At 36.4% G+C, this 27,093-nt stretch overlaps 2 protein-coding genes across 4 annotated transcripts; both read left to right on the forward strand.

The window, feature by feature from the left end:
- Positions 1-1,744: 1,744 nt before the first annotated feature.
- LOC131425243 (syntaxin-4) lies at positions 1,745-25,979 on the forward strand. Of its 2 annotated transcripts, XM_058586965.1 has the most exons (6): positions 1,745-2,290; positions 3,174-3,254; positions 24,962-25,058; positions 25,106-25,357; positions 25,424-25,497; positions 25,553-25,979. In XM_058586965.1, exons 1-6 carry the CDS (start codon positions 2,258-2,260, stop codon positions 25,871-25,873), a joined length of 858 nt encoding a protein of 285 aa, XP_058442948.1. In that variant the 5' UTR covers positions 1,745-2,257; the 3' UTR covers positions 25,874-25,979. The 2 variants fall into 2 exon arrangements, with proteins under 2 accessions (XP_058442948.1, XP_058442949.1); XM_058586966.1 differs by lacking the exon at positions 1,745-2,290 and having other exon boundaries at positions 24,969-25,058.
- LOC131425241 (uncharacterized) lies at positions 7,420-9,701 on the forward strand. Of its 2 annotated transcripts, XM_058586964.1 has the most exons (3): positions 7,420-7,692; positions 7,834-8,093; positions 8,151-9,701. In XM_058586964.1, exons 1-3 carry the CDS (start codon positions 7,431-7,433, stop codon positions 9,699-9,701), a joined length of 2,073 nt encoding a protein of 690 aa, XP_058442947.1. In that variant the 5' UTR covers positions 7,420-7,430. The 2 variants fall into 2 exon arrangements, with proteins under 2 accessions (XP_058442947.1, XP_058442946.1); XM_058586963.1 differs by having other exon boundaries at positions 7,834-9,701.
- Positions 25,980-27,093: the final 1,114 nt, after the last annotated feature.

Below are 27,093 nucleotides of genomic sequence, written 5' to 3' on the forward strand. Positions count from 1 at the left end.
TGGTGGCTTCACATATACATACATACATACATACATCTTAATATAAGTTAATTAAAGACGATTGGTCTTCTCTCGAGCTTCATCGTTATTTAGTATTGCTCTCCTTCTTGTTAGTATATATACATACGTACACAAATGAATATCTCGCATGGTCAAGAAATGCTGTATTGTCATGTAAACGGCGGTAAGCATTACGTGCGAAAACTGAACACGAATTTTGCAATGTAAAAATCATTTAATAACACCTTAAGAACTGGTCAGAAAAAACTTTGAATGCCGAAAACGGATAAAAATTCAGTCGTTTCTTAGTTTGTATGTATCAGACAGTCTGGTGATTCAGGCTCTTACTTCTGACGACACCGGGTGAACAATCAACCTTCTAAGATGTCTTATATTTACAAAAACATTTTTTTTACCTTCAAACTTACATCTACAGATATTTTAAACGGGATTCTGTGCAAAAAAATATAAAATTGACCATTTGTTCCAATGTTCGTAGTTTCGTTCTTAAAAATGAATAATTCCCTTCTAACCGTACTTTTGGTTACTTGAGTTTTCATTTGACGTCGTGAGGGCCTAATGGCACACAACAATTTAACTCCGGTAAGCTTCAGTAAATACTGTTAATACATCTCATAAAAAATCTATTAAGATTACTGTCATATATTACACCTGAGTATGAATATGGTTTCCGAAGTCATCGGCATGGCAAGCTTAAAAATCAATATAAATTATGATTAAATGGTTACGATAAAATCTCTAAAAAAGCTTGATCATGCTTCTGCCTTTCTCGTAAAGAAAGATTATGTAATGGCTGTGCAAACCGACTTGATCCGATGCTCGGAAGACCGAGTGCCATGTACTATTCGAATCAGCTCATCGTGATCAGCAAATAATTTATTGAGTTGCATTTCTCGTAGATGACTGACCCGGTTTACTAAGATTCAAATGGAATGTCTTCTGAATCTAGACAAAGTTCCTGAAATCCATCTTAGAGGACCAAGTATCATATACCAATGGACTCTCGTCAAACTTAATTTCAAATGAAACGGCATACGATCTCATACCACATAGTTCTTTCCTGGTCCGACTTGGATTTGCAGGGTGTTGAGTGTTTAAAATTTTGTCGCTGTTAAGAGCGACGAGTGGAAAAATTCTTTTTAATTGAACTCGGAACTGTTTTAATTTGTAGGCCATATATGTTACTGGCCACACGAAACGACTTCGGTTTTATTGGTCTTTGGAATTCGGTTCCGGAAGTACCGGAAAAAGTTTTAAAAAGTTTCAAAAGGATCTCTCTCACTTTTTTCTAACATAGCTAAAAGTCTATTCGCACTATTCCGGAACGGCCGGGACGGGACCATCCGGGACGATCTGGCGTTTTTTTCCTCATCGGCGATGACTGACGTCCCGGAATAGTGCGAATAAACTTTAAATCGGTTTTCTCAAACATAAATTTAAATGAAACGGAACATAAATGGATGGAAACGCGATTTTTTTATACGTTCCTGATTAAGTGTTAAGAGTTTGTATTGTAACGAGGAGTTTCATGCTGGAATCTATATTTTTTAAACCGAATAAAACGGTGGTAAGACTTGAGTATTTCTAAAAACATTATTTTTATTTCTTCATGTCAATGCAACTGTCATTAAAATGTAGCTTAAGAGTCAGGACTGGTGTAGGTTCAAGAAAGTTTATTTCGGATAATTTCAGTTTATTTACGATGTCACACATAATGATACACGAATTACCTATACTTCTAAAATCTTGTTTAATGACAAACGAGATTGATGTAAATGACCCTTCGCTAGGTGATTCTAGTGATTATGATAGCTTGTGTTTTGGCTGGGTAAATCTTAATCGAGTTCGTTCGTCGTACCGTTCATCTCATATTTGTTATATATTAAGTCGTAGGAAGCGCTTAGATTGCAATACAGCGTCGTGTATTGGTTTTAGCACTCGCGCTGTCGCGTTTAAACTCACCGCACGCGACAGAGAGACCACGAAAGTGAACGTCGCCCGATGGCGTCTACTTCTGACGTTTAAAGTTCTGATACAGTTTTTTGCGGTTTGCGGAATGCGCCACACTAACATAGCGTCGTTCAATTCGTAATCATTTTATCATTCTCCATTCGGTCGATAAGATTACGTTTTCAGCAGTTGTTCGTTCGCGATAACTCAGATACTGCATTTTCACTAGGTGTTGTTTTATTGGATCAAATATTGAATAGTTGGAGCTGAAATTTTTAAGTAGAGAATGGTCAAGGATCGCTTGAGTGAACTGAAAAGTGTAGGTTATTTTACTGTTGCAAGTGCAAGTGCGGTTATCGAAACATGATCAGATATATCTTTTTGGGTTTAAAAAATTAATAATGAATTTTCTGTAGCATCCGATTATTAAACTCGTTTTGATATCACAGGACGCAGATTCGCCTTTGCCGAACCAACTAGTGTCAATTACGTTAAGTTGCGTCTGGCCAACGGCCGCGAAACTAGTGTAAAGTAGAAGAGGAAAAGTATGATTGAACTACTTAGGTTCAGTGTGCAATAAATGTGCAAGTTGTGGCTTATTTTGCCCAGACTGTGTTAGTCACATGCGAGTGCGAGAAATCCAAGGCAAACAAACTTGACAGATGAGGCTATTACGATATCTATATTGCTAATTTTCTGCGGCAATATGTATAGTACAGTGCAACACGTGGAAATATTATTTTTTGTTGAAAACTTGGGCTATTGCTCATTATGGACAGCTCAAGCCCACAGCAGTAACTGTCCGAATTTGTTGTGTATATTTAAACTTTATGTGACGATGATGATCTTCATAAGAGATAACTCTATTGTTAGGACAACTCAAATACGTCAATACAATGTAATTCATATTAAAACAAAATATTTCCGTATCTGAAGCGTTGTCAGTAACTCGTGTATTGATGACAATATTGTCTCAGTGGCAGTATTAGTTAAATATACAACATGAAAACGTCTCACCGGAGAATCGGCTAACAGACAAGATTCAAACTAATGTATATTATTGAATAAACACATGAACAAAGTTACGCTGTACTGCAGTAGTAAACCTAAGATATGCATCGTAATCGCGTGAATCACACTTCCCTGAGTATGAGATGATTCTTAATGTAGATTACCTTTTCTTTTTTTTTGTTCATTTGCAGCGATGCAAATACAGCAGCAATGTTAGCATTGATTTGATACCCACGAAGTCACAGGAAGAAATATTCTCCAACTTGGAGAAGGTGAGTAATTGTTTCCTTCTGCAATGTATGAACTTACTTGTTGAAAATATTACTAATGGTGCACGCAGAGTAAATAATCATAGATTTCCCGGGAAATTAGGTCGCATTGATTGCATACAGGTATCTAATGGAGTTCAAAAGACTGTTTGCGCAATCAGTCTTCTTCATGTTCTAAAGAAATAATAGTGTTCTATATTTCATAGTTGCCTCTGGATGGTTATTGCTCAAATAATTGGGTCTACGAATAAGTATGAAGGCTGTTTTTTAATTCACTTTTTATTGTATAAAAATTAAAATATGTTCGTATAACGAATATCATTAAAAATATTCACTCCTATTTATCATTCCGTTCGAGTAGAAATATTTTGATCGAATATAAAAATTTGCATTCTGTAAGTCTATCAAGTGGAGCATTTGTATGAAAAACTCTGACTCGATCAAGATACAGAATAAAAAAATTCACTATCGATCGGAATATTCCGATTCGCAGGAAACTTTTGGAAACGCTTGCCACGCTTGATAACGCATTGTCTTGGAGTAAGATGACTTTATCGTTCCTATCGCTAGTATCGTTGGGAGGCAAAAGTGCAAATTGTGTAGTATAAGCTGATCTGAAAGCGGCATTCGACCGAATTAGCCATCGAACATTTTTATGCCAAGTGCCGCGACTGGTTACAACAAAAAAAGTCTACTGACTGGCAATACTCCTATTTGGATGGTAGAGCCTTACGAGTTTAGTTATTTCTTTTCTTGTGTGTCGTCGTCGTTCACAAACGTATCAGGTGTACCGCAAGGCAGCATCGTGGATCCACTTTCGTTCTCGCCGTTTTTACTGACGGTGCGTTGCTGCTTGATGTAGGCAGCACAGTAGTTTGTGATGGTGATTTGAAAAATTATCTCGAGGTCCGCTCTATTGACGACTGTCACCGGCTTCTGAATAAATTCGTTCCCTGTCGTCGATGAAACTGACTTATTACCAACATTGCAAGATGTAAGGTGATAACAGTTGAGTATATTTCATCTTGAATATATAATTGACGGACAAACGTTTCAAAGAGATGGTCGTGTTAATAACTTTGGTGTTTTCTTCGAATGCCAAACTCACTTTCAATTTGCATCGTTCATTACTAATTGCGAAAGTAACCCGGCAACCTAATAGGTTTTATTGCAAAAGTCGGACGTGATTTCAAAGATCCACATTGTTTGAAGGTGTTATACTATTGCTCGCTAGTTCGACTGATAATTAAAAATACTACCATAGTTTAGAATCCGCATCCGCTCGTTCTAAGAAACCTTCCCTGATCCCGACCGTTTGATTGGTCTCGACTCACTGTACATAACTTATGGCACAGTTGAACTTCTCTTCGGCTTTGATAAACCGAAATTTGAGCAGTAAGTGTTCCAATCCACAATTGACTGCATCATACTCATTAAGACCTTCCAATCATCACTCAAAAAGTCGTGTGACTAACTTAGGAAACTCAGTTTTGTTTTGCCAAAAATCAGTTTCATTCATCAATCCTTCAAGAGACCGTGCTTGTAGAAGGACTTGTTGTTTGTCTCAAAATAGGTTTCAAATTCCGGAATTACTTCTTTATTTGAGTTGAATTTCTTACCGATGACCATTTTTTGCGATCAGCTAATAGCCAGTAGGCACTGGGGCCAAATATGGACTATACGGTTGATGAGGATGCAATTCATTCAATTTAACCATCGACTTGTGAATCGGTACATTGTAACAGTTCGGCTGAAAAGTTCGTATCGTTTAATAGAAACACACATTTTTTTGCCAAAATTCATTTTTATTATTCAACATAATTGCCATACAGCGATTATAGCGATCTTCCAACTTTTCGATACCATTTTTGTAGTACGATTTGTCCTTTGCCTCAAAATAGGCCTCAGTTTCAGTGATTACCTCTTCATTGCTTCTAAGTTTTTTACCAGCGAGCATTCTCTTGAGGTCTGAGAACAGGAAAAAGTCACTGGGGGCCAAATCTGGAGAATACGGTGGATGAGGGAGCAATTCGAAGCCCAATTCGTTCAATTTCAGCATGGTTTTCATCGACTTGTGACACGGTGCATTGTCTTGATGAAACAAAACTTTTTTCTTCTTCAAATGAGGCCGTTTTTTTGAAATTTCGTCCTTCAAACGCTCTAATAACGCTATATAATAGTCACTGTTGATGGTTTTTCCCTTTTCAAGGTAGTCGATGAAAATTATACCATGCGAATCCCAAAATACAGACGCCATAACCTTACCGGCCGATTGTTGAGTCTTTCCACGCTTTGGGTTCGGTTCATCGCGTGCAGTCCACTCAGCTGACTGTCGATTGGAATCCGGAGTGAAGTGATGGAGCCATGTTTCGTCCATTGTTATATATCGACGAAAAAAATCGGTTTTATTTCGATATAACAGCTCCAAACACTGCTCAGAATCATCAATTCGTTGTTGTTTTTGATCGATTGAGAGCTCACGTGGCACCCATTTTGCACAAAGCTTTCTCATATCCAAATATTCGTGAATAATATGTCCAACACGTTCCTTTGATATCTTTAGAGTGTCAGCTATTTCGATCAACTTCACTTTACGGTTATTGAAAATCATTGTGTGGATTTTTTTCACGTTTTCATCGGTAACAGCCTCTTTTGGACGTCCACTGCGTTCATCGTCTTTGGTGCTCATATGACCAGTACGAAATTTTGCAAACCACTTACGAATTGTTGCTTCGCCCGGTGCATAGTCTGGATAACACTCATCAAGTCATTTTTTGGTATCTGTCAATGTATAACCGTTTCTGTGTTTAAATTGAAATGAGTGTGTAAGGAGCGAAAACAGCAGTGATATCACGCGTTTTTTTTGAAAACGGCCAATAAACCAAATTTCAGGATTTTGTTTTTGTGTGTAATATAAATCTCTGTACATCTGTTTTTCACATAATTTTACTAATTCTTTGAAAATCTTCGTTATAACATTTTTCTAGACAAATCGAATAAATGGCCAATCACATTTTGTTAACTAAAAGTATTTTGGCCGTTTATTATAGCAAACGACCAAAGTGCGTATTAGTTTTGCCTCGTGTTATTGGTCTGTGACTTTATCAAAAATATTTTACTCTAAATTAAAGAAATGGAACTAAATCAAGAACTTAACGGTTTTCAACTGTTATTGGGTAAGTTTATAAACTAAATACTTCGACAATTTTTAACATTGAACAAATTTCGTTTGAATATCTACGTAGATGCGGCGATTTTGGCATTTGATGACAATGCTAACCAACATGAACGGTCATATCTTGAATCATCGTTCAATAAACACAAACCTGTTAAACGATCGACTCCCAAACGATCTTGGGCGCAAAACGCATCGTCAACTACCATTGAAGAAATACCAAGTAAGATTAGGTTATGATTTGTGATGAATGGGACTTAAGCTCATAATATTTTCTAGATAATCAATTTGACAAAGTGTCATCGTGGTTGAACTCGTCAAATTTCAGTCAGCCTACTGAATTTACCCATAACGTCGATCAGGTACTAAGCAGCGTAACAAGGAATCCACTACAATTGATTAAGCAGAACAAAAAGGCGCACATTCCAAAGAAAGAACATGATCATTTCCGGAAGAGTTTTATGTTATCCACAAGCAGAAAGTGTTTTTCCTCAGACCGTCAAAGGATGTCTACACAATACTCTACCGTAGGTAAAAGATTCGAGTTTACTTTTGTGAAAATATTTATTTCGTATCATTCATATTTCAGATAATTCTTTTGACAAGGTGTCTTCCTGGTTAATGCGAAATTCGTTGAATTCAATTTATCCCCAGCATTTCAGTTCGATCAATAGTCAAAGTTTACTACCAAGCAACGCAGAACTTTCTTCCTCATATCATCCATCTTTGGATCATCAATACGTCCAAGTTCGAGTGCCGAAAGTAAATCACCTGAACCAAAACTCAGATTGTAATGACATTTTTCCAACTGAAATAGGTAACAATGTAAATACATACATATATATATATATATATATATATATATATATATATATATATATATATATATATATATATATATATATATATATATATATATATATTTATTTATTTATTTATTTATATAAAACATTGTAGATGCAAATTTAACTCCATCTGGGTTAATAAGTCATTCATCATATAGCATGAATCTCCAGCAACACTGCATCACTCCAGCTGAAGGTTCTATCGATCACATTGAAGTTATAGAAAATATTAAATATAGTATTGAAGAGAGCAACGATTCCAGCGAAGGTATAGTTGATGGCCTGAATGACTTCTCGATTACGCAATATTTTGAAAAAATTCGCGTTGATACACTACTCAGTGATGACGAGTGCTCTGACATTGGTTTTATTGAAAGCAGCAGTAGCGAAACCGGTGATGCAGTTAGTAAAAATCAAAAAGGTGAAAGGAGCTAATTCGTTATTTGACGATATAATATCGTCGCATTGTTGATATTTTGATATATATGGTGTATCTATAATGGACATAAATATTATCGAATCGATACATTTACTAAATAAAACGTTTATCTTTCTTTTTCAGATCAAAAGAAGAAAAGTCAGACATGGATCGTTCGCAAACGGCTCAAGGAATGCGGTAAACCATATAAAAGGTCTGATGGAACGGTTGTATCCGCACGTTGCATTAAAGCGAATTGTAATTGTTTTCGTTTGAAATGTTTTGAACAGTATACTGATAAAATAAGAACTAGTATTCTGAAACAATTCCTGAAATTGAGAACATCTGGACAGAACCAGTTTATATCCAATCATGTTTTAGTGAAACCGGTTCACGGAAGTCGGGTAATTTATTTCTTTACAATAAGTGATTTAATGTCAATAAATTTACAACTTCTGCAGGTCTTAAATTCACGAAGAACTTTTACAAGAATTTATCACTTACCGGCCTTGAATGGAAGGCGACGTGTTTGTAAAAAAATGTTTCAAAACACGTTGGATATTAAAGATAAAAAAGTACGCTGGCTTTCTGAAAAAACGATAGCCAATGGTGGCATGTGCCCGGATGATGAGCGTACGCAGAGCAGAAATCCATGTGTATTGAGTGACAGTCAGATAAAATTCATAAAAGATCACATCTCATCATTTCCCTCTTGTGATTCGCATTATTCCCGCGAGAAATCATCAAAAGTTTTCTTGAGCAGCGATTTGTCAGTCGCTAAAATGTTTGATTTATTTAAAGAGTTGTGTTTGATGAAAAATTTACCTATTGTGTCGTATAGTACCTACCACAAAATTTTCAAACAGATGAATTTGTCATTTCGTAAGCCTCGCGTGGATACTTGTAATTATTGTGATGAACTACAGATACGTCGTCGTTTAGCCGTTGATCCCATTGACAGAGAATCCATAGAATCAGATCTTGAGACCCACCAAAAAAGAGGAGAAGCTATTTTCGAGAAGAAAAGATTCGATATCAAAGAATCTCGAGAGTCGTGTGATATTTGCACTTTTTCGTTTGATTTACAGAAAGCTCTCGCTACACCACACTTGTCATGTGGCCAGGTGTACTATTTAAGGCAAATGTATACCTACAATTTAACTATATTTGCGTCTTGTGGGAACATCAACAAATCATATTGCTACTTGTGGGATGAAGGGAAGGCCAGGCGTGGAGCAAATGAGATAGGATCTTGTTTGTTAAAGTTTATTCATGCGTTACCACAAAATATTAAAATTGTGAACTGTTACTCAGATCGGTGTTTTGGACAAAATCATAATATTGTTATTTGTAGTACATTCATGGCATTGATTGACCAGTTTCGAAAACAGGGAAGAGATCTGAAAATTACACATAACTTTATGCAAAGTGGACATTCTCATATGGAGGTAGATTCGGTTCACAGCTGTATTGAACGAGCCAAAAAAAAATCAAATGTACAAATAGAAGTTCCACGTGACTGGGCAATATTCATTAGTAGTATTAGGCGCAAGCAACCTCTGGTGGTTTATACCATGGAACAGAAAGATTTTTTAAATCTGAAACAACTTGATAAATATTATAAAAAACCCACTATGGATTGTGATAACAAAAAAATAAGCTTTCAAAAAATCATGTGCTTTCAATATTGCACGTTTAATGAAAATCTATTGTACAAGTATGATATTAGAGATCAAAGCTGGTCTCAAATGTCCTTATACAAATCTAATTCGGGATTTGTTATACTTCCTGGTCCAATAACCTTAGAACCGTTGCCACTACCAGAAGCTAAACTAGAAGATTTAAGAAAAATGATGAAATTTGTATCTAATAAAAAATACTATGAAACGTTTTTGAAAGAGCTCACTCCGAAAAAACGAGGACGAAGACAAATTTTAAGAACTCTCGATCACTTTGAGGCGGATTTGGATGTTTTTCACGAAGAAGAGTTAGAAGATCTTAATGCATTGTAACTTTACTCAATATGTTTATTATTTTTCTTGTATAAATATATGCAACGTTTTCCTATGAAAGATAGTCGGCACGAGTTTTTATTAACAGCATATCGTTATCACAGCATATGGTTATTTTTTTCCGGAATAAGATCGCAAACATTCTCAGTAACTACTAATTTATCTATTTGAATGACAGAGAATTCCTCCTGGTATTTTGAATCAACGTGTTTAACTTTATTGATTCCCATTGAATCCAACATTATTAGCCATCACCTTCATATCATTTTAAGTTGTGCCGATGAATGAAAACATTGTTTAGTTGAATGCTTCCAAGATGATTTATAAACGAACAAAAACATAATTTCCCAGTAGTTAGTGGACTTGTATATCATTTATTTTATGAGAATAGTTCCAAATCGATCCGGATGTACTGTCACCTCTGAGTTAGTTTCCTCCTTCTCGAAAACTTGTTTGAAGAAAGAATTGTATGTCTTGAATGCATATTCCTGATGAAAAACAAAAACAATCAGTAAACTTCAGTAACTGATTATTGTAGAATGGAACTTACCGTTTTCTTTTAATGAATAGGTAGCAGTTTCACTATTTACACTCCCCAACATTCAAAATAAACGAAATGTTACCTGTTATTATTATTGATATTATAATAATTAAAACGGCCAATAAACAAGTTAAAACCTTGCGAAGGGCCAAAAGAAAACGACGAATGAACCAAAACAAAACTTGACATGTCTGAGTAAACGTCTAAAATTCAGGGCCAAAAAGACTGCATGCTTTAAGTAAAGGGCGAAAAACACATTTTGTACAAATACTCCTCAAATTGAGAAATATATTGTAAAACTATTATATATTATGAAAAAGCATCACCAAACCCGACATAATCATATATTGTTCAATTTCAATTAGCTTTTGTTTTGACATAGTGAATTGAATTGGATTGATAACAATTCAATATCGATTTTCTCGAATTAGCTCACTTGGTTTTAGGCCGTTTTCAAAAAAAACGCGTGATATCATCATTTCGCTTCTTTCTAAGGTTAAGGCATAAATTTAGGCGCTGCAGTGTATTTCTTTCATTCTGTTTTAGTTTTCACTTGTCTGAACACGTTCGTCGCAATATAAAAGAACGCCATTGGGTGTATTGAAAAATTAAACAATAAAATCGCTATTAATGTGCATTGAATGTGTATCTAGTTTGATTAACATCACACTTACAGTCCTCTTGTGCCTTTACACCGGAGTTGGACGGTAAAGCCTGGCAGGCACCAACATTTGGTCCTTCAAGTCGGATGTAAACCAGTGACCTACGGATATGGAAAAGCGTTTCACGGGGCTTGAACACCGCGAAGAAAACATAGTGAATTCATTGATCGATTAAAATAAACACCGAAAGAACACTGTCCCATCAGTTGATCGGTAAAAATGATTCATACACCCATGAAAGGTTTAACAGTTGCGGAAGGAGAGTTATCTGCATCAAACTCAAGAAATTCAGGATCATTCCGAGGATTCCACGAATGGGAGACCACGTCCGATGGTAGCAAGCTTCAAGCGCTAGGAGTATTATTCCGTCAGCGCGATCAGGTGAAAAATAAAGTGACTCGTGTCCTAACCACTTTGACAGCGACTCAAGGACGAGCTAGTGTAGCACAATTAAAAACCTTCACGAAAAACATCGATGCTGCGTACACCGAGTTCAGTGGATTTCATAGTAAAGTGATGGCAATAATTCCAGAAAGTAACATCGAATCGCAAGAAGAAATATATACCGAGTTCGAGGATCAATATAACCAAGCTTCTATAATGATTGAAGAGCAGATGATGGCTCATACAGCAAATTTATCGCGAAATGCTTCCGTTATTGGCCAGCCACAAGTGATCGTGCAGCAGCAGGCACTACGAATGCCTTTACCAACATTTGATGGACAATACCGTAATTGGCCAAGGTTCAAGGCAGTGTTCGAGGATTTGATGCGAACATCCACCGACTCAGATGCCATCAAATTATATCATCTTGAAAAGTCACTCGTTGGAGAGGCCGTTGGAGTAATTGACGCAGCAACAATACGGGACAACAATTATACTCATGCGTGGAACATTCTCGAGGAGCGCTACGGTAACGAGCGTCTTATTATTGATACCCATATTCAAGGCATCAAGGAATTAAAACGAATGACACGGAAAGCATCAAAGGAATTGCGAGATTTGCTCGACGAATGCACTCGTCACGTCGATGGTCTACGTTTTATGAACCAAGATCTAAGCGGCCTTTCAGAATTGTTCGTGATAAATTTCTTGACTGGCGCACTAGATCCGGAAAGTAGAGAAAATTGGGAGAAAACTCTTAAAAAAGGCCAATTACCTACGTATAATACCACAGTGGAGCATCTAAGAGACTGGTATTTAGTATTGGAAAGATGTGAAGTGGCGATTACATCGAACATTAAACCCATTCAATTGAAATCTATCGCGCCAACCAAAGGTTCACTTAGAGTGGCCAATGCAGCTACATCGGCAACGGAACATGCGTGTGAACTGTGTCCTGGACATCACCCGAATTATAAGTGCCCTGTATTTCGAAACATGAGCATTGCTCAGCGACATGCCAAAATCAAGGATGTGAAGGCATGCTACAACTGTCTGCGTAAGGGTCATCGTATTAGCACTTGTCCCTCTGAACGAGTGTGTACCATATGCTCAAGAAAGCATCACACGTTGCTTCATATTGAACCGACACTGGAAGTTGATGATAATGGACCACCTCAAGCAGAAAAAAATAGACTAGAGGAAAACAGAAGTATACTTTCTACTGGATCTGATGCTAATTCCGTAAGTGATTCTACCGTCAACGTTTCGTGTTCTAGTGCCATCAAAGCACAGAAGCATGTTTTGCTTCTGACTGCCATGGTACGTATAGTCGACAGCAAGGGTCAATTACATCAATGCAGAGCACTACTCGACTCTGGTTCACAAGCTAATTTTATGACGGAATCCATGGCCAAATCTCTCTCAGCAAACAAGACTCCTGTCAACATTCCAATTGTTGGAATCGGTGGAACTAAGTCACAAGTGCGTTATAAGGTTAATGTCAAAGTATTATCAAACTACACCAGCTTCTGCGAAGAGATGGAGTGTCTTTTGACGCATCAAGTGACAGGCTCAGTCCCGTCTACTAAAATTGATATAAGCAATTGGTACATACCAACCGGTATACAACTTGCCGACCCATTTTTCATACTCCCGAAAAAGTAGATATGCTGATTGGAGCAGAATTCTTTTTTGGGTTAATGATGCCAGGACAACTGCGTCTAAGTGACGAAATGCCAAGGCTACAAGAAACGCAGTTGGGGTGGGTCGCTGCAGGTGCTCTAGAACAAAATATTACTACAATGTACTCTAATGTAGTCTCAATGGAAGAATTGACTACAAATATGAAACGTTTCTGGGAGTTGGAGGAAATCGATCATAGGAGTGGTGTGCCTTCTGAGCAAATTGAGGTTGAAGATCATTTCCAAAAAACACATCGACGAGATGAAACTGGGAGGTATATCGTTCAGCTTCCGTTTCGTGAAACAGTCAATGATTTAAGTAACAACCGTTCATTAGCACTTAAACGGTTTCTGTTACTGGAAAGGCGCCTCCACAACCAACCCGACATAAAGCAAATGTATTGCAATTTTATCGACGAGTATTTATCGCTCGGTCATTGTCGAGAAATTGAAGAGAGCGACTATCCATCAAATCAACATCAAACGTATTATCTACCACATCATGCGGTACTCAAACCATCAAGCTCAACAACAAAACTACGTGTTGTCTTCGATGGGACAGCTACTTCGTCAAAATATTCTCTCAACGATGTACTCAAGGTAGGTCCTACAGTCCAAAATGACCTATTCTCCATTCTTCTGCGATTTCGGAAACATCGTATTGCTTTCTGTGCCGACATTTGTAAGATGTATAGACAAGTTGTTGTTGATGAAACCCATACATCATTCCAACGTATCTTTTGGAGAAAAAATTCATCGGATCGTCTCAAGGTACTAGAACTCACGACCGTAACATACGGAACTGCGTCGGCATCATATTTAGCCACAAGAACTCTGAAACAATTAGCCGAGGATGAGCGAAATGATTTTCCTGTCGTTTCTGATGTAGTGTTGAACGATTTCTACATTGATGACTTATTGTCAGGAGCTGACACCGTTGAGGAGGCAATACACTTGCAAGTTAATCTCCAGCGAATGTTAGCAAGGGGTGGCTTTCCTTTGCGGAAATGGTGCTCGAATTCGTTAGCACTGATACAAACGATCCCAGAGGAAGATCGAGAGATACAGGCTTCCTTCTACCATAACTCCACCATTGAGTCCATCAAGGTGCTTGGATTGTTGTGGGACCCTATCAATGATAATTTTCATTTCTTCACTCAAGGTAATGTTTATGACAAGCCAATAACCAAGAGATATGTTCTTTCATATATTGCCAAGTTATTTGATCCACTTGGTTTAGTGGGGCCCGTATTAGTACTGGCTAAAATTCTGATGCAGCGTATATGGGCTTCGGGTGTCGATTGGGACGATTTACTAGATTCTGAGTTGCACCAAGAGTGGATGCTGTTTCGCGATTCGCTTCCAGAGCTCACTTTATTACAAATTCCAAGATGTGTACACTGAGGAAAAAAATATTTCAAGAATCATAATAATTGCTTATGAAATTTAACCAAAGGAAATTAATATGGATATCATACGATTGCGCTATGAGAACATAAGTTTTCAATAAACTATGATTTGTATAACGTACTGTTACGAATTCCATTGAGACGACGTATGAATAATGTATTGGTTTGATCATAAATTTCATATTATAGTCGAATGAAAAACAACATGGTTTAAAGTGACTTCCAAACTATTCTGTTATGAATTTCAATACATATATGCTTAAGATTTTTGTAATTTGCCAAGATGAATTTCATAAAGGCAACGTATAAAAGATGTATGGATTATATTATGTACATTTTATTGTAGTGGAATGAATAAGAACATTTTATAAAATGATTTCCACTTGATTCTGTTATGAACTTTTATTTAGATGATTTTGTATTCCCCCTATTCGAGATTTCGATCGAATCAAATTATTTCGTTCGGATGTAAAATTTTGCATTCTGTATTTCGATCGAGTTCGAGTTTTCCATACAAAATAAACACTCGATTGATACACAGAATGCATATTTTTACATGCGATCGAGATATTCAGATTCAATCGAAATACAGAATGATGGTGAATACATAATCATCTAGGGTAACGGCTCCCTATTTCATCTGAGCTCCTATTTCCATCTCATCCCTTCACCTCATTACTTTGAACATGAATCATATTTTAAAACCTACCTGAACCAAACTGTGAAATGGTTTAAAATGATTATAAAAGCTATTGTCACACTTTCCTATTGAAAGAAATGGTTTTAAGTTCTTCGGTTATCGTTTTTTTCATTTCAAATAAACTCACTTTTCAATTTAGGACACATTTTCGTCTCAAGATTTACAGTTCGTCATGTTTCTGATTATCTACTAATCGGTTCGTCTCAAAATATGATCACTTTGTCGCACAATTACACTACCATTGAATGCTGGATGACTTCATAATTAGTAATGTTCACTTGCTACTTGTTTAATTAACGATTTAATACTTCAAAAACTACCCGACAAACAATAAAAGTCTTTAAAAATATGAGATGAAAGTTTTTCACTTAGTTCACTTGATTGCGCTTTGTTTTCATCTCATTTGGTTTCGCAAAGTTGCCAAGTTATCTCATAATGTTACAAAACAAAAATTGTTTTTGTTCTTCAAAATCTCATCAAAAAGTCTGTTTTTTGGTATCCGTGACATTAGTTTAATTATATTATTGATATTAATATTTCGATAAAACTGTTTTGGCTTCGAATATTACCAGGAACAGCATGTTAAATACTAATGAAATAACCATTGTGGCAAATCTAGTAGCACTGGTTTCATTCCGATATACGTCAACATAACGCTGTGAAGTGTGTGTGTGTGTGTTTCATCGGCTGTGCACAGAGATGCTAGATATTTTCATAGAAAACATGTATTACGTTGCATAGAAACTCTATATCTGGTCTATCTGTTTTCACTAATAAAATGATGTTAAATCTGTTAACTTCATTTTATTAGTGAAAACAGATAGACCAGATATAGACTTTCTATGCAACGTAATACATATTCTATGAAAATATCTGGCTTCAAATAGTTCAAATTGGTTCCAAATTTTAATATAAATGTTTGTCAGTGTTCACAATCAATTATCTACATAAAAGATTTCCACTTTAACATGTGATTTGTCCGTTGATTAATAAACTTTTAAAGAATCACTGCAATCAAATACTAATAGATACTCAGAGAGAAAAGTCTAATTTTTTACTTCTTTCTTTCTATGAACCTGTACAAATCTGTATTAAATTTAGGAAATCTTTACAAAATCGGTACTTTGATTTAAACCAGTATGCGAACGCAAAAATCTATACAATACATATAAATCTGTATAAATGGCATCTCTGGCTCTACACTTTGTTTTAAGAAAGGCTAATAAATAAATAGTAACAATCACAGTTTTGTTTTTATTTAAAGTTCACCAAATTAACTTTTCAGTAAAATTTTAAATTTAAAGCGAAAGGTAACGGAAACGACTGAAAAATTTTTAAACGTTGAAATGATTTCAAACTGGTTCTAAAAATATCGTATATTGTCTCATAGTTGGCGTTAGGCCGTTTTTAAGAAGAATTCGGACATTTTGAACCTGAGAGTGTAATAGTGAAATATTTCGTTTTGATTGCTGTCGCCATTGCTAATTTATAGGATGAATAAAGGATCAACGATAGGATGGATAAAAATCCATTGAGATGAAATTAGGAGCAGAGTAGTGAACATTTCATAAGTGTTTTTTGCTGTTTTATGAACATTATTTTAATTTCCAAGGAATGTGAATCAAATCTCAATGTGGAACAAGGCGAATGAAGCAGTAATATGAAATAGTTATAGTGATTTTAGTGGCTGAATCGAGGTTTGAAGGCGACGTCCTTACAAATGAGATGAAATAGGGAGCCCTTACCCTATATAAAAGTTCAGAATAAAATGGTCGTAAACAAGCATGAGGTTGTATGATTCATTTTGATTTTCAATTCTTCTTTATTGGAAGCCATTTGTCATATTTGTAATAACTTTCATTTGTTTCATTAAGCTAAATTTGCTATAGGAAAAATGACATTTAATTTAGTTTTAGTATAAAAACAAGTGATATAAGTACATGTATAAAATATAAGTATTTCAAGTAATTTGATCAAATAAACTAAAGTTTTGTTTTCAGGTCTATAATAATAATCATTGCTAATGTTAATAATGAATAATGGTGGACTATTAATGAAATCAATACCAACAATGATCAAATTAAATGTGCACTGAGTCGCTGTTTATGATAAAAAAAAAGATAATCGTAATCGCCGGTAATCCATTTTCTAACTGCTATAAGAACTTTTCCGTTGCGCTCTATAAATTCTTCGTTTTCAAGCAGTTGGTTTTCTGATTCTACCATGTGAATTACGAACTGTTTTGAATAACGTGCCTTTATAAGTGCAAGACGAAAGCTATCCATTTCATTCCCTTCAAACGAATAATCGAATTTCCAACTGACTTCGGCACGAGACAGCACTCGTTCAATTTTTTCTCGTGGCCAGCTTACCAACGAAACTGTATCTACACTACACTCTATTTAATACATGATGAAGATATTTTTTAATTTTTGAATATTAATATCAAATTACCTGCAAAAACAAACAACGCTTCTGCAGGAACCTCAAGTTCCGAATGTAATGTAATGTGTCATTTTTGTTTTCAAATAACGAACGTATGTTTTTAGCACACAAGAATTGCTTATGATGTCCATTAGCGCGTCGTATAATATCCATAACAAAATCGCAAGCATTTCGTAAACCAGTCGATGGTAGTTGCATACAATAAAATTCACACAACACTTTTCATAATGTTCACTATGGCTTCGTATGAAATTTGAATCATAGTTTTAAGTAACACATGAACATACTTATATTTCCTTTGAAAATAAAAAGAGATGAATAAATATCGTTCATACGAAACGTGTTATGAATATCATCGGTTTAGTTATTATAGTTTTCACTGGTGTGTAATATAAATTTTATTTCTAAGTCATACGCATTTTACAAACAAGTTTTTCGAAATCATACGTGCCACAGACAGTAAACTTTACACTATGTCTTATTATAATTGTTGCTAGAACGTCGTATGAAATTCAAATCACAGTTTTCTGATAGTTATATGTATCGTATGAAACAGATTTGAGCTCATAAAAAAACCGTTCATACGAAACAAGTTATGAATCTCATACGTTCAGTTTTCTCAGTGTACGTATGTCCAAAAATGATCATCATGAGATTCATGGGTTTGCTGATGCGTCTGGTAAGGCGTATGGTGCATGTGTATATCTGCGCACAGTAGGAGAAAATGGAAATATTAACGTTCATCTTTTATGCAGTAAGTCGAGAATTGCACCACTTACCGAGTTAACCATTCCGAAAAAGGAGTTGTGTGCAGCAGTTCTTCTTTCTCGCCTTGTAACAAAGACTATCGATTCATTAAATCTGCCAGCCTGTCCCGTTCGGTTGTGGTCAGATAGCCAAATTGTATTGTGTTGGTTACGGAAGGCACCACATCTCTTGGAATCATTTGAACGCAATCGAGTAATTGAAATAAATCGTCTTACCGATAAGCATATCTGGCAATTCATTCGTACTGAACACAACCCAGCGGATATTATTTCTCGAGGTCAGTTTCCCGCCATGCTACGAAAAAATCGGATTTGGTGGAATGGACCAGAAATGCTTCATCATGATTATTATGATTCTGTGAATTCGTCAGCTGTTATAAACGAACTTGTTATTCCTGCTACTACACCAAACGTCATCGTCGTACCAGTTGTTGCAAATAAGATATTTCCTATCTTTGAGAACGTCAGTAACTTTCGGAGGCTACAAAGAATTATTGCTTACGTGTTGAGATTTTTACGAAACTTACGCACTCCCAAGACAAGTAGGAATCTCAAACCATTCTTAACTGTTACTGAAATGAGAAATTCGTTGCAATGCATTGTGAAGACACTTCAAACCACGGAGATGTCAGATGAAATCAACAGTGTTGCTAGTAAGGGGGTGAGCAAAAGCTATGCTTCACTCAATCCCTTTCTAGATGAAAATGGTCTCTTAAGAGTGGGAGGTCGACTGCAAAATTCAATGCTTCCATTTGATGCCAAGCATCAGTTCATATTACCGCCCAAAAATACAGTTGTCGAATCATTAATCCGAGCGTTGCATATTGAGAACTTACATGTTGGACCATCTGGGTTACTAGCAATATTCCGTCGAAGGTTTTGGGTTACTAAGGCGAAATCTACAGTCAAAAAAGTTTTCCAATCTTGTGTTATATGCTTCAGAACAAATCCCAGGCGCACTCAGCAGATTATGGGAAATCTGCCAGAAGTTCGAGTTAGTCCTTCGATGCCATTTGAGTTAACCGGCGTGGATTATGCCGGACCTATCACTGTTAAGGAAGGAAGATACAAACCGAAACATATGAAAGCATATATAGCTATATTTGTTTGCCTTACAACAAAGGGTATTCATTTGGAACTAGTGTCAGATTTGAGTACCGATGCATTCTTAGCTGCCTTGGATCGTTTTATTAATCGTAGAGGATTGGTGAAGAAAATGGTTTCTGATAATGCCAGCAATTTTATTGGAGCCTCGAACGAACTGCGGCATTTATATCAATTGTTGAAATCTGAAACTACTCAAGCCAAAATAGCGGAATTTCTTCATCCAAAGGAAATAGATTGGAGTTTTATCCCTCCTAGAGCTCCAAATTTTGGTGGCTTATGGGAAGCTGGGGTGAAAAGTGTCAAAACTCATTTAAAACGGACATTGAAAACGGCCGTTCTCTCATTCGAAGAATATTACACAGTATTAACACACGTCGAAGCTATTTTAAATTCAAGACCTCTTTATGCTATCTCTAATGACCCAGCCGATCCCTTACCAATCACTCCAGCTCATTTGCAAATTGGACGCCCTTTACTACCAATATCTAAACCTTCGCTGTTAAATGCGAAGGAAACCCGTCTATCCCGTTGGCAATACTTAGATTACCTTCGAGATCAATTTTGGAAAAGGTGGTCTAATGAGTATCTGTCAACTCTACAAGTTCGAAGTACATGGACAAGGAAACAACCAAATTTGAGCCCTGATACAATCGTTATTATTGCTGAAGATCACGTTCCCGCTCAAACTTGGAAACTTGGAAGAGTCATTACAACATATCCAGACAAGAATGGAGTAGTTCGAGTTGCAGATGTAAAAACAGAGGGTCGGACAATGCGACGAGCTACAAATCGGTTGGTACCGCTTCCCATTATGGACAATCAGCTACTTGAAATTCAAGATCAATGCCCGGGGGAAAATGTCAATGTATAACCGTTTCTGTGTTTAAATTGAAATGAGTGTGTAAGGAGCGAAAACAGCAGTGATATCATCATTTCGCTTCTTTCTAAGGTTAAGGCATAAATTTAGGCGCTGCAGTGTATTTCTTTCATTCTGTTTTAGTTTTCACTTGTCTGAACACGTTCGTCGCAATATAAAAGGACGCCATTGGGTGTATTGAAAAATTAAACAATAAAATCGCTATTAATGTGCATTGAATGTGTATCTAGTTTGATTAACATCACACTTACAGTCCTCTTGTGCCTTTACACCGGAGTTGGACGGTAAAGCCTGGCAGGCACCAACAGTATCGGCGGCACTTTTTTTCATCAAAAAGTAGTGTTTCATCAACACACGAAATTCCTTTTTTTCCATTTTTTTCACAATAACAAAAGTAGCTTCACTTCACTCAATATCTCACAAACTAATAATCAGACAGCTGTCAAATTTATACACGTATCTTTTGAAGGTTGGTACTAACTGAAAATGGTATGGATTTAATTATAGTGGCGCCCTCTCATAGAAACTATACGAACTTTTCAGCCGATCTGTTATTGTGCATAGTTGGTTTTTCTTGGGTATATGTGGTAGTTTTTCCTCGATTCTTGAATTCAAATGATCTAACCATGCTATGTGGTATTCGCTTGATTATCAAGGTAGTCGATGAAGATTATACCATGCAAAATACGGAAGCCATTATTCTTCCAGCTTATTGTTATACCTTTGGTCGCTTCGGACATGGTTTACCGGCTGCAGTCCTCTCAGATGATAGTCGTTTTGATTCCAGAGTGAAGTTATGGATCCATGTTTAATCCGTTGTCACATATAGACGCCAAAAATATGATTTTTTACTTGTAACCATGGCTAAACACTACACTGAATCATCAAAGCGTTTTTGTTTTTAATCGACTGCGAGTGGTGCCGCGTTTATCCACTTTGAAAAGAGCTTTCTCATGGTCAAATGTTTATTGATAATTGTAAACATACTGCCTTCTGGTATTTTTACGACCGCAGCTATCGCAGCAATACCAATTTCGCTATCTCACGCAATGCAATTTTAGATTAAACATAACCAATTTGTGCATATTTAATTTGAAATATAGCCAATTTCTGGACTTTTTTTTTATTTACTGGGGCTGGACGACAACGTTTGAATTTCGTAAATCAATAACAAATGGTTCTTTTCGATGGAGCAGAGTCCGGATAACATATTTAAGGTAATTGCTGTGCTTGTACAGTTGCATAACGTGCTGATCTTACAAGCCAGTTGTCGTATGTTCGAGCCCCGACCTGGAAGGATTCTTAGTGTCAGTAGGATCGTAACACCAGCTATGCAATGATTTTATACGCTATGAATCGCCTGCGAAGTCTGTTGAAGAAGTTCAGATTCCACAAAAGGAATGAAATACCAAAGCTTTTCTATGTTGAACTAATTTTCAGCCTTTCGGTTTTGCAGGTTTCATAGAAAACTCAGAGGTGAACTGCCACTCTGACAATATACCGCATAGCACAAAGCAAATCCTCAAAAACTCACCCGGTACTACGTAGCCGGGTTTAGCCAATGATTCTCTGCGTTTAGGATTTTCCTATGAAACCATTTTTTCACCCTCAGTAACAATACGATGTCTAATGTATTTTTCAGCGAGCCAAGCGATCGACATTGAAAAAGTTTACAAATCGTCCCTTATACCAGCTGCGATCTTATTATCTGCACCTCAATAACCGCTACAAACGACTAAACAAAATATTATATAATAATCACTTGCTTTGCGTTCAAAACAATTTAAAAAACCACCCGAAAAGCTTCTGGAATCACGTAAACGAACAGAGAAAAGAGTCAGGACTACCAACTCACATGTTTCTAAGAGATGTCCAATCGTCAACGCAACATGATATATGCAATCTCTTCCGGAAACACTTCAGCAGTGTTTTCTCCGACGAAACTCTATCTAATCATCAAATCTCTGAAGCAATCAACAATGTTTCGCACCGCTCTCCTATCGGCCCTCACCCTGTCATATCGACTTCTATGATTGAGTTAGCGTGCGTCAAGCTGAAGTTAGCGTGCGTCAAGCTGAAGTCAACGCTGGACCAGATGGTATTCCTTCAGTAGTGCTAAAAAGTGTTCGAGAAGCCTTTTAGTCACACTCTCACTGCTATTCAACTCATCACTCACCTCAGGAACGTATCCTGATATTATGAAGAGTTCATATATCTTTCCAGTATTCAAGAAAGGAAATGAGTCTGATGCTTCCAATTATCGTGGGATTGCGGCATTATGTGCAGTTTCCAAGTTACTCGAAATTATTGTCCTGGATTTTATCACTCACAATTGCAGTAACTACATCTCCGAAACTCAGCATGGTTTTATGCCCAATCGTTCAACTTCAACGAATTTACTCTCCTACACATCTTTTATCATCCGTTCTCTTGAAGCACGTCTCCAAGTTGACGCAATCTATACAGATTTCTCCGCAGCCTTCGACAAGATAAATCATCAAATAACAGTAGCTAGGCTTGTCAATGGATCCTTACTGAACTGGCTCCATTCATATTAAACTGGCCGCAAAATGTCTGTAAAAATTGGAAACTGCTCGACGACACCCTTCGCCGTTAGCTCTGGAGTACCCCAGGGCAGTCATTTGGGACCATTTGTATTTTTACTATACCTTAACGATCTCAATTTTTTGCTGAAATGCTGTAAGCTGTCCTTTGTTGACGATTTCAAGCTATATCACTAGGTTAAATCTCAAGAATTCACAATATTTCTACAATCACAGCCTGATTCATTCGCCAATTGGTGTCAAATAAACAGAATGGCATTAAACGCCTCGAAATGCTCTGTTATTTCCTTCTCTCGCAAACACTCGTTTATAAGATACGAATACAACATTACGGGAAAGGTGCTGAAACGCGAATCATTTGTAAAGGAATTATTCTTGATGCCAAGTTAAACTTCAAAAACCACATTGATTATATAATTTCCAAGGCTTCAAAGCTTCTAGGATTTATTTTTCGCGTAACCAAAAACTTTGTCAATGTACACTGCCTTAAGGCATTACATTGTGCACCAGTCGGTTCGACGCTTGAATATGGCGCTATTATTTGGTCACCTTACTATCAAATCGACGATGAGCGCGTCGAAGCTATCCAGTAAAAATTTGTTCGGTTTGCTCTACGCAATCTACCATGCAACGATTGCAGGGTCTATTTAGTTACCAAGATCGCTGTAAACTTATAGGTTTGGATCTATTATCTGTTCGTAGGAATGTCTCAAAAGCAGTTTTATAGCCGATTTGTTACAATCACGTATCGATTGTCCCGAACTCTTACAATTAATTAATTTCGACATTCATCGTCGTAGTCTGCGTTATCACCCCTTTCTAAGATTACCTTCCGCCAGAACAAACTATGGATTCAATTAACCATTTACTAGTATGTGTCGTTTATTCGTTAACTTATATAATGTCTTCGATTTTCATGTATCTCGAAATGTAATCAAACGATTGTTTCTTAGTCACTTATCATGTTAGTTTTAGAATCAAAGATTGGTACAAAGATGAGGAGGTTTTATGCCTACTGGAGGCAGAGGTTTAAAAATTCTCAACTCCAGTGGGCTTTTCCCTGCTCCACATACATGCATACATACATTATTGTATTTTCGATCAACCCCCACTCCTCTTCACCATTCTCCATTGGAAACTAACTAGATTCGCTCGCCGAAATTGACCCGGTCGTCTTTTCTTCTTTCTCTCTGTCTTCCACCATGCATTCTTCGATCACTAATTAGATCTACATGCTGATTCTAAACCCGTCGTTTTCTCTGCCTTCCACCATATTTTTGGCCACTAATTAGATCTTCATGCCGATTCTAACACAGTTGCTAGCCCACGCTCGTCTACCACCTTCTCCACCAACCCTTGTATACTATTCCCACTCTTTTCTTCTCACTCACTTTTAAGCAAGAGTACTATTACTGCCATGTAAGGCTTGGCGTCATCAATTAGTTATAGGGTTATAGATTTAATTTTAATTGTTAGTTTTAATTGTTAGTTTCAATTGTTAGTAATAAGTCCAAATGTATCTGCTGGATCATTGTAATCTGTTGATACAAATAATGAGAAGGTTTAATGCCTGCTGGAGAGAGAGATTACCAAATTTCATCTCCATCGGGCTTTTCCCTTGCTCCATAAATAATGTATTTTTCATTCGGACATCACATCACTTTCAAATTGGCCGCATTTGAATTTCCTGAAATAGTATTCGCATGTTATTACTGATGAAAAATGTTTCCCATATGCCTTGAACAATTTGATGAGCTGCAGGTGCTTTTGTTTCGAGCCAAAGGACAACTGGAGAGCTTCCCGTAAATTACCACATGATGGCACAAAGTTCCATATTCTTAAAACTATAAAGCCACTTTTTTTATACACACCAGACATTTACAAGCGCATAAATATGAAGCTTTCTGGAACTGTTTTTAGCTGACGCATTTATATGCTCTTACCAGTGGTAAGTTACCACCATCTAGTTTAAATCTCTCAAATCTTACTTGTAGACCCAGACCAGTGAATCTTATCAATTTAAAGTTTCATGTCATTTGTTTAGTTATTTTCTCTGTTCAACGTGTGCCACTTGTAATGTGTTCAATATGAATTCAATTTATAAATAGGTATATCCTGATAGTTTTCAGAGCTTAACGGGTGGATTAAAACGATTCGGGAAAACATTGAGGAAATGAAACGGACTGTGGCGACGCCCTCTTTCCATTACAACGACAAAGGTTTGCATTGTAAATTTTGGATGGATGACTATAATTAACTTTTACAGTGATTCGTAGCAAGGTTGAAAAAATGATGGAACGAAATATCGAACTGTGCAAGCATATTCATATGGCTATAAAACAACTTCACACGGATATGGAACAGGAAGAATGTCGGGGGAGTGCCCTATTTCGGATAAAACACACGCAGTTCATTGTGATTAAAGATGATTATTTGAGTGCATATCGAGAACACGAAGAGTTTGTTAGCTATTATGAAGATAAAATCAAGAACTTGATGAAAAAAGAAGCAAAAGCAAGTAAGTTTGTTCAGGAAAACCATGAGAGATTCGACATGCATATAAAATCTAGATTCAATATTTCAGTGAACTACAACATCACAGACGATGAGGCAGCAGAGATGTTGGCCAGTAATCACACGTCCCCATTTGTTGGAAATGTAAATTATCTGTCTATATAGCTCTATATACCATAATAAACAACTATTTTTAAAGATTCTGGAGAAAACGGAACACGAACGACGAAAACTTCGTGACATAATGGCCCGCCATACACAGTTAGTCGAACTGGAGAAGTCACTTATCGAGATTCGCGACCTGTTCGTTCGGATATCAACACTAGTGATGGAACAGGGTAGTTTGGTCCAAGTGGTAGAATATCATGCCCAACAGGCTTTGCTGAATACTGATCATGGCGCTCACCAGCTCGAAAAGGCGCGAATTTACAAACTGAAAGCAATGAAGAAGAAAACCTGCTTGATAATATGGGTTGTAATTGTTCTTTCGGTACTAGTATTACTGATGATAATATTTTGAAATAGTAATACAATACGTGTTGAAATATATTGTGTATGCTTTCATGTATTTGACAACCGAATTACGGAAGTTGTTGCGTGTGGAGGGAATAAATAAGAGGGATAAATCTTCGTGTAAAAAAACATCATTTTATTAAAAAAATATGAATTCAATAAGCTGCTATTTCTGTTTAAATTAGTTTAACGACATCGGGGAAAACTGCTTTTGCGTTTTGCAACATTGGCAGTTTTTCTGGAATTGTCAATTACCCCTTAAAAATATAGTATGTTAATAATGCTCCCGGTGAACGACAATTGTAAGGTTAAAACCGAGGCTAAATAAAAGATGTATAGAAAAAAATATGGCAACACCCACAGATCTCCTACCAAATATGGGACTCCGATATGTTAAGTCGATTGAGTCATAATCAAGAAATCAATTTGCACACATAAATTTTCTTGCTGAATCTCGGCACAAACATGCCGAGATTTGCATAGCCGAGTACTCGGTAATCGTCTCGGCAAAATGTATAACTACTGAGAATCTCGGCGATCCAAAATATGTTAACTGTCAATTATTGCCAAACTTGTCTGTAGAACTTTTGCTGTCAGCTCGCAAAAGTTATCAGGATGGGATCATGAATTGCCGAGTCATCAGTAATCAAAAGAAAAAAGGATTTTTATATATATATATATATATATATATATATATATATATATATATATATATATATATATATATATATATATATATATATATATATATATATATATATATATATATATATATATATATATATATATATATATATATATATATATGCAAAATAATAGCGAAAAAAGTGTGTGTTGCTAATGTTCTCTGGTATGCGTGGGTCGATTATAAAATGATTCTTTTTGTTCAAAAGGTGACGTTAATGAGGAGGTTTTAGGCTATAGTACATACGGAAAATCGTTCGGGAAATTAGAGAAAAACTAGAAAATTGGTTCGTTTAGAATTGGAATTTTTTCACTCAATGCATGCTAGATCTCTTATGATTGTTTGGCGCGTATCGAATTATGTAATGTTGCTGCCCTCTGGAAAGCAAAATATGAATACTAGATTATTAATAAAACTGTTTGGCGCCAAACGAGTTGATTTGTGCAAAAAATTCACTGAGCCTACTTGATTCACGTGTTTCTTTATTTCGAGTCACATGTTCAATTAAGTAAGGGCGCCAAATGAACAGCATACAGGTTTCC

This window comes from Malaya genurostris, chromosome 1 (assembly GCF_030247185.1).
Source record: "Malaya genurostris strain Urasoe2022 chromosome 1, Malgen_1.1, whole genome shotgun sequence".
Taxonomy (NCBI): domain Eukaryota; kingdom Metazoa; phylum Arthropoda; class Insecta; order Diptera; family Culicidae; genus Malaya; species Malaya genurostris.

What these genes read in the sequence shown, in the direction of transcription:
- LOC131425243 (XM_058586965.1), top strand. Translation starts at nt 2,258, where the DNA reads ATGGTCAAGGATCGCTTGAGTGAACTGAAAAGT. An exon ending in GAAAAAAGAAGCAAAAGCAA is followed by an intron (nt 25,358 to 25,423) that starts GTAAGTTTGTTC and finishes TCAATATTTCAG; the next exon opens with TGAACTACAACATCACAGAC. An exon ending in CGTCCCCATTTGTTGGAAAT is followed by an intron (nt 25,498 to 25,552) that starts GTAAATTATCTG and finishes CTATTTTTAAAG; the next exon opens with ATTCTGGAGAAAACGGAACA.
- LOC131425241 (XM_058586963.1), top strand. Translation starts at nt 7,431, where the DNA reads ATGAATCTCCAGCAACACTGCATCACTCCAGCTGAAGGTTCTATCGAT. An exon ending in AGTTAGTAAAAATCAAAAAG is followed by an intron (nt 7,693 to 7,833) that starts GTGAAAGGAGCT and finishes TTTCTTTTTCAG; the next exon opens with ATCAAAAGAAGAAAAGTCAG.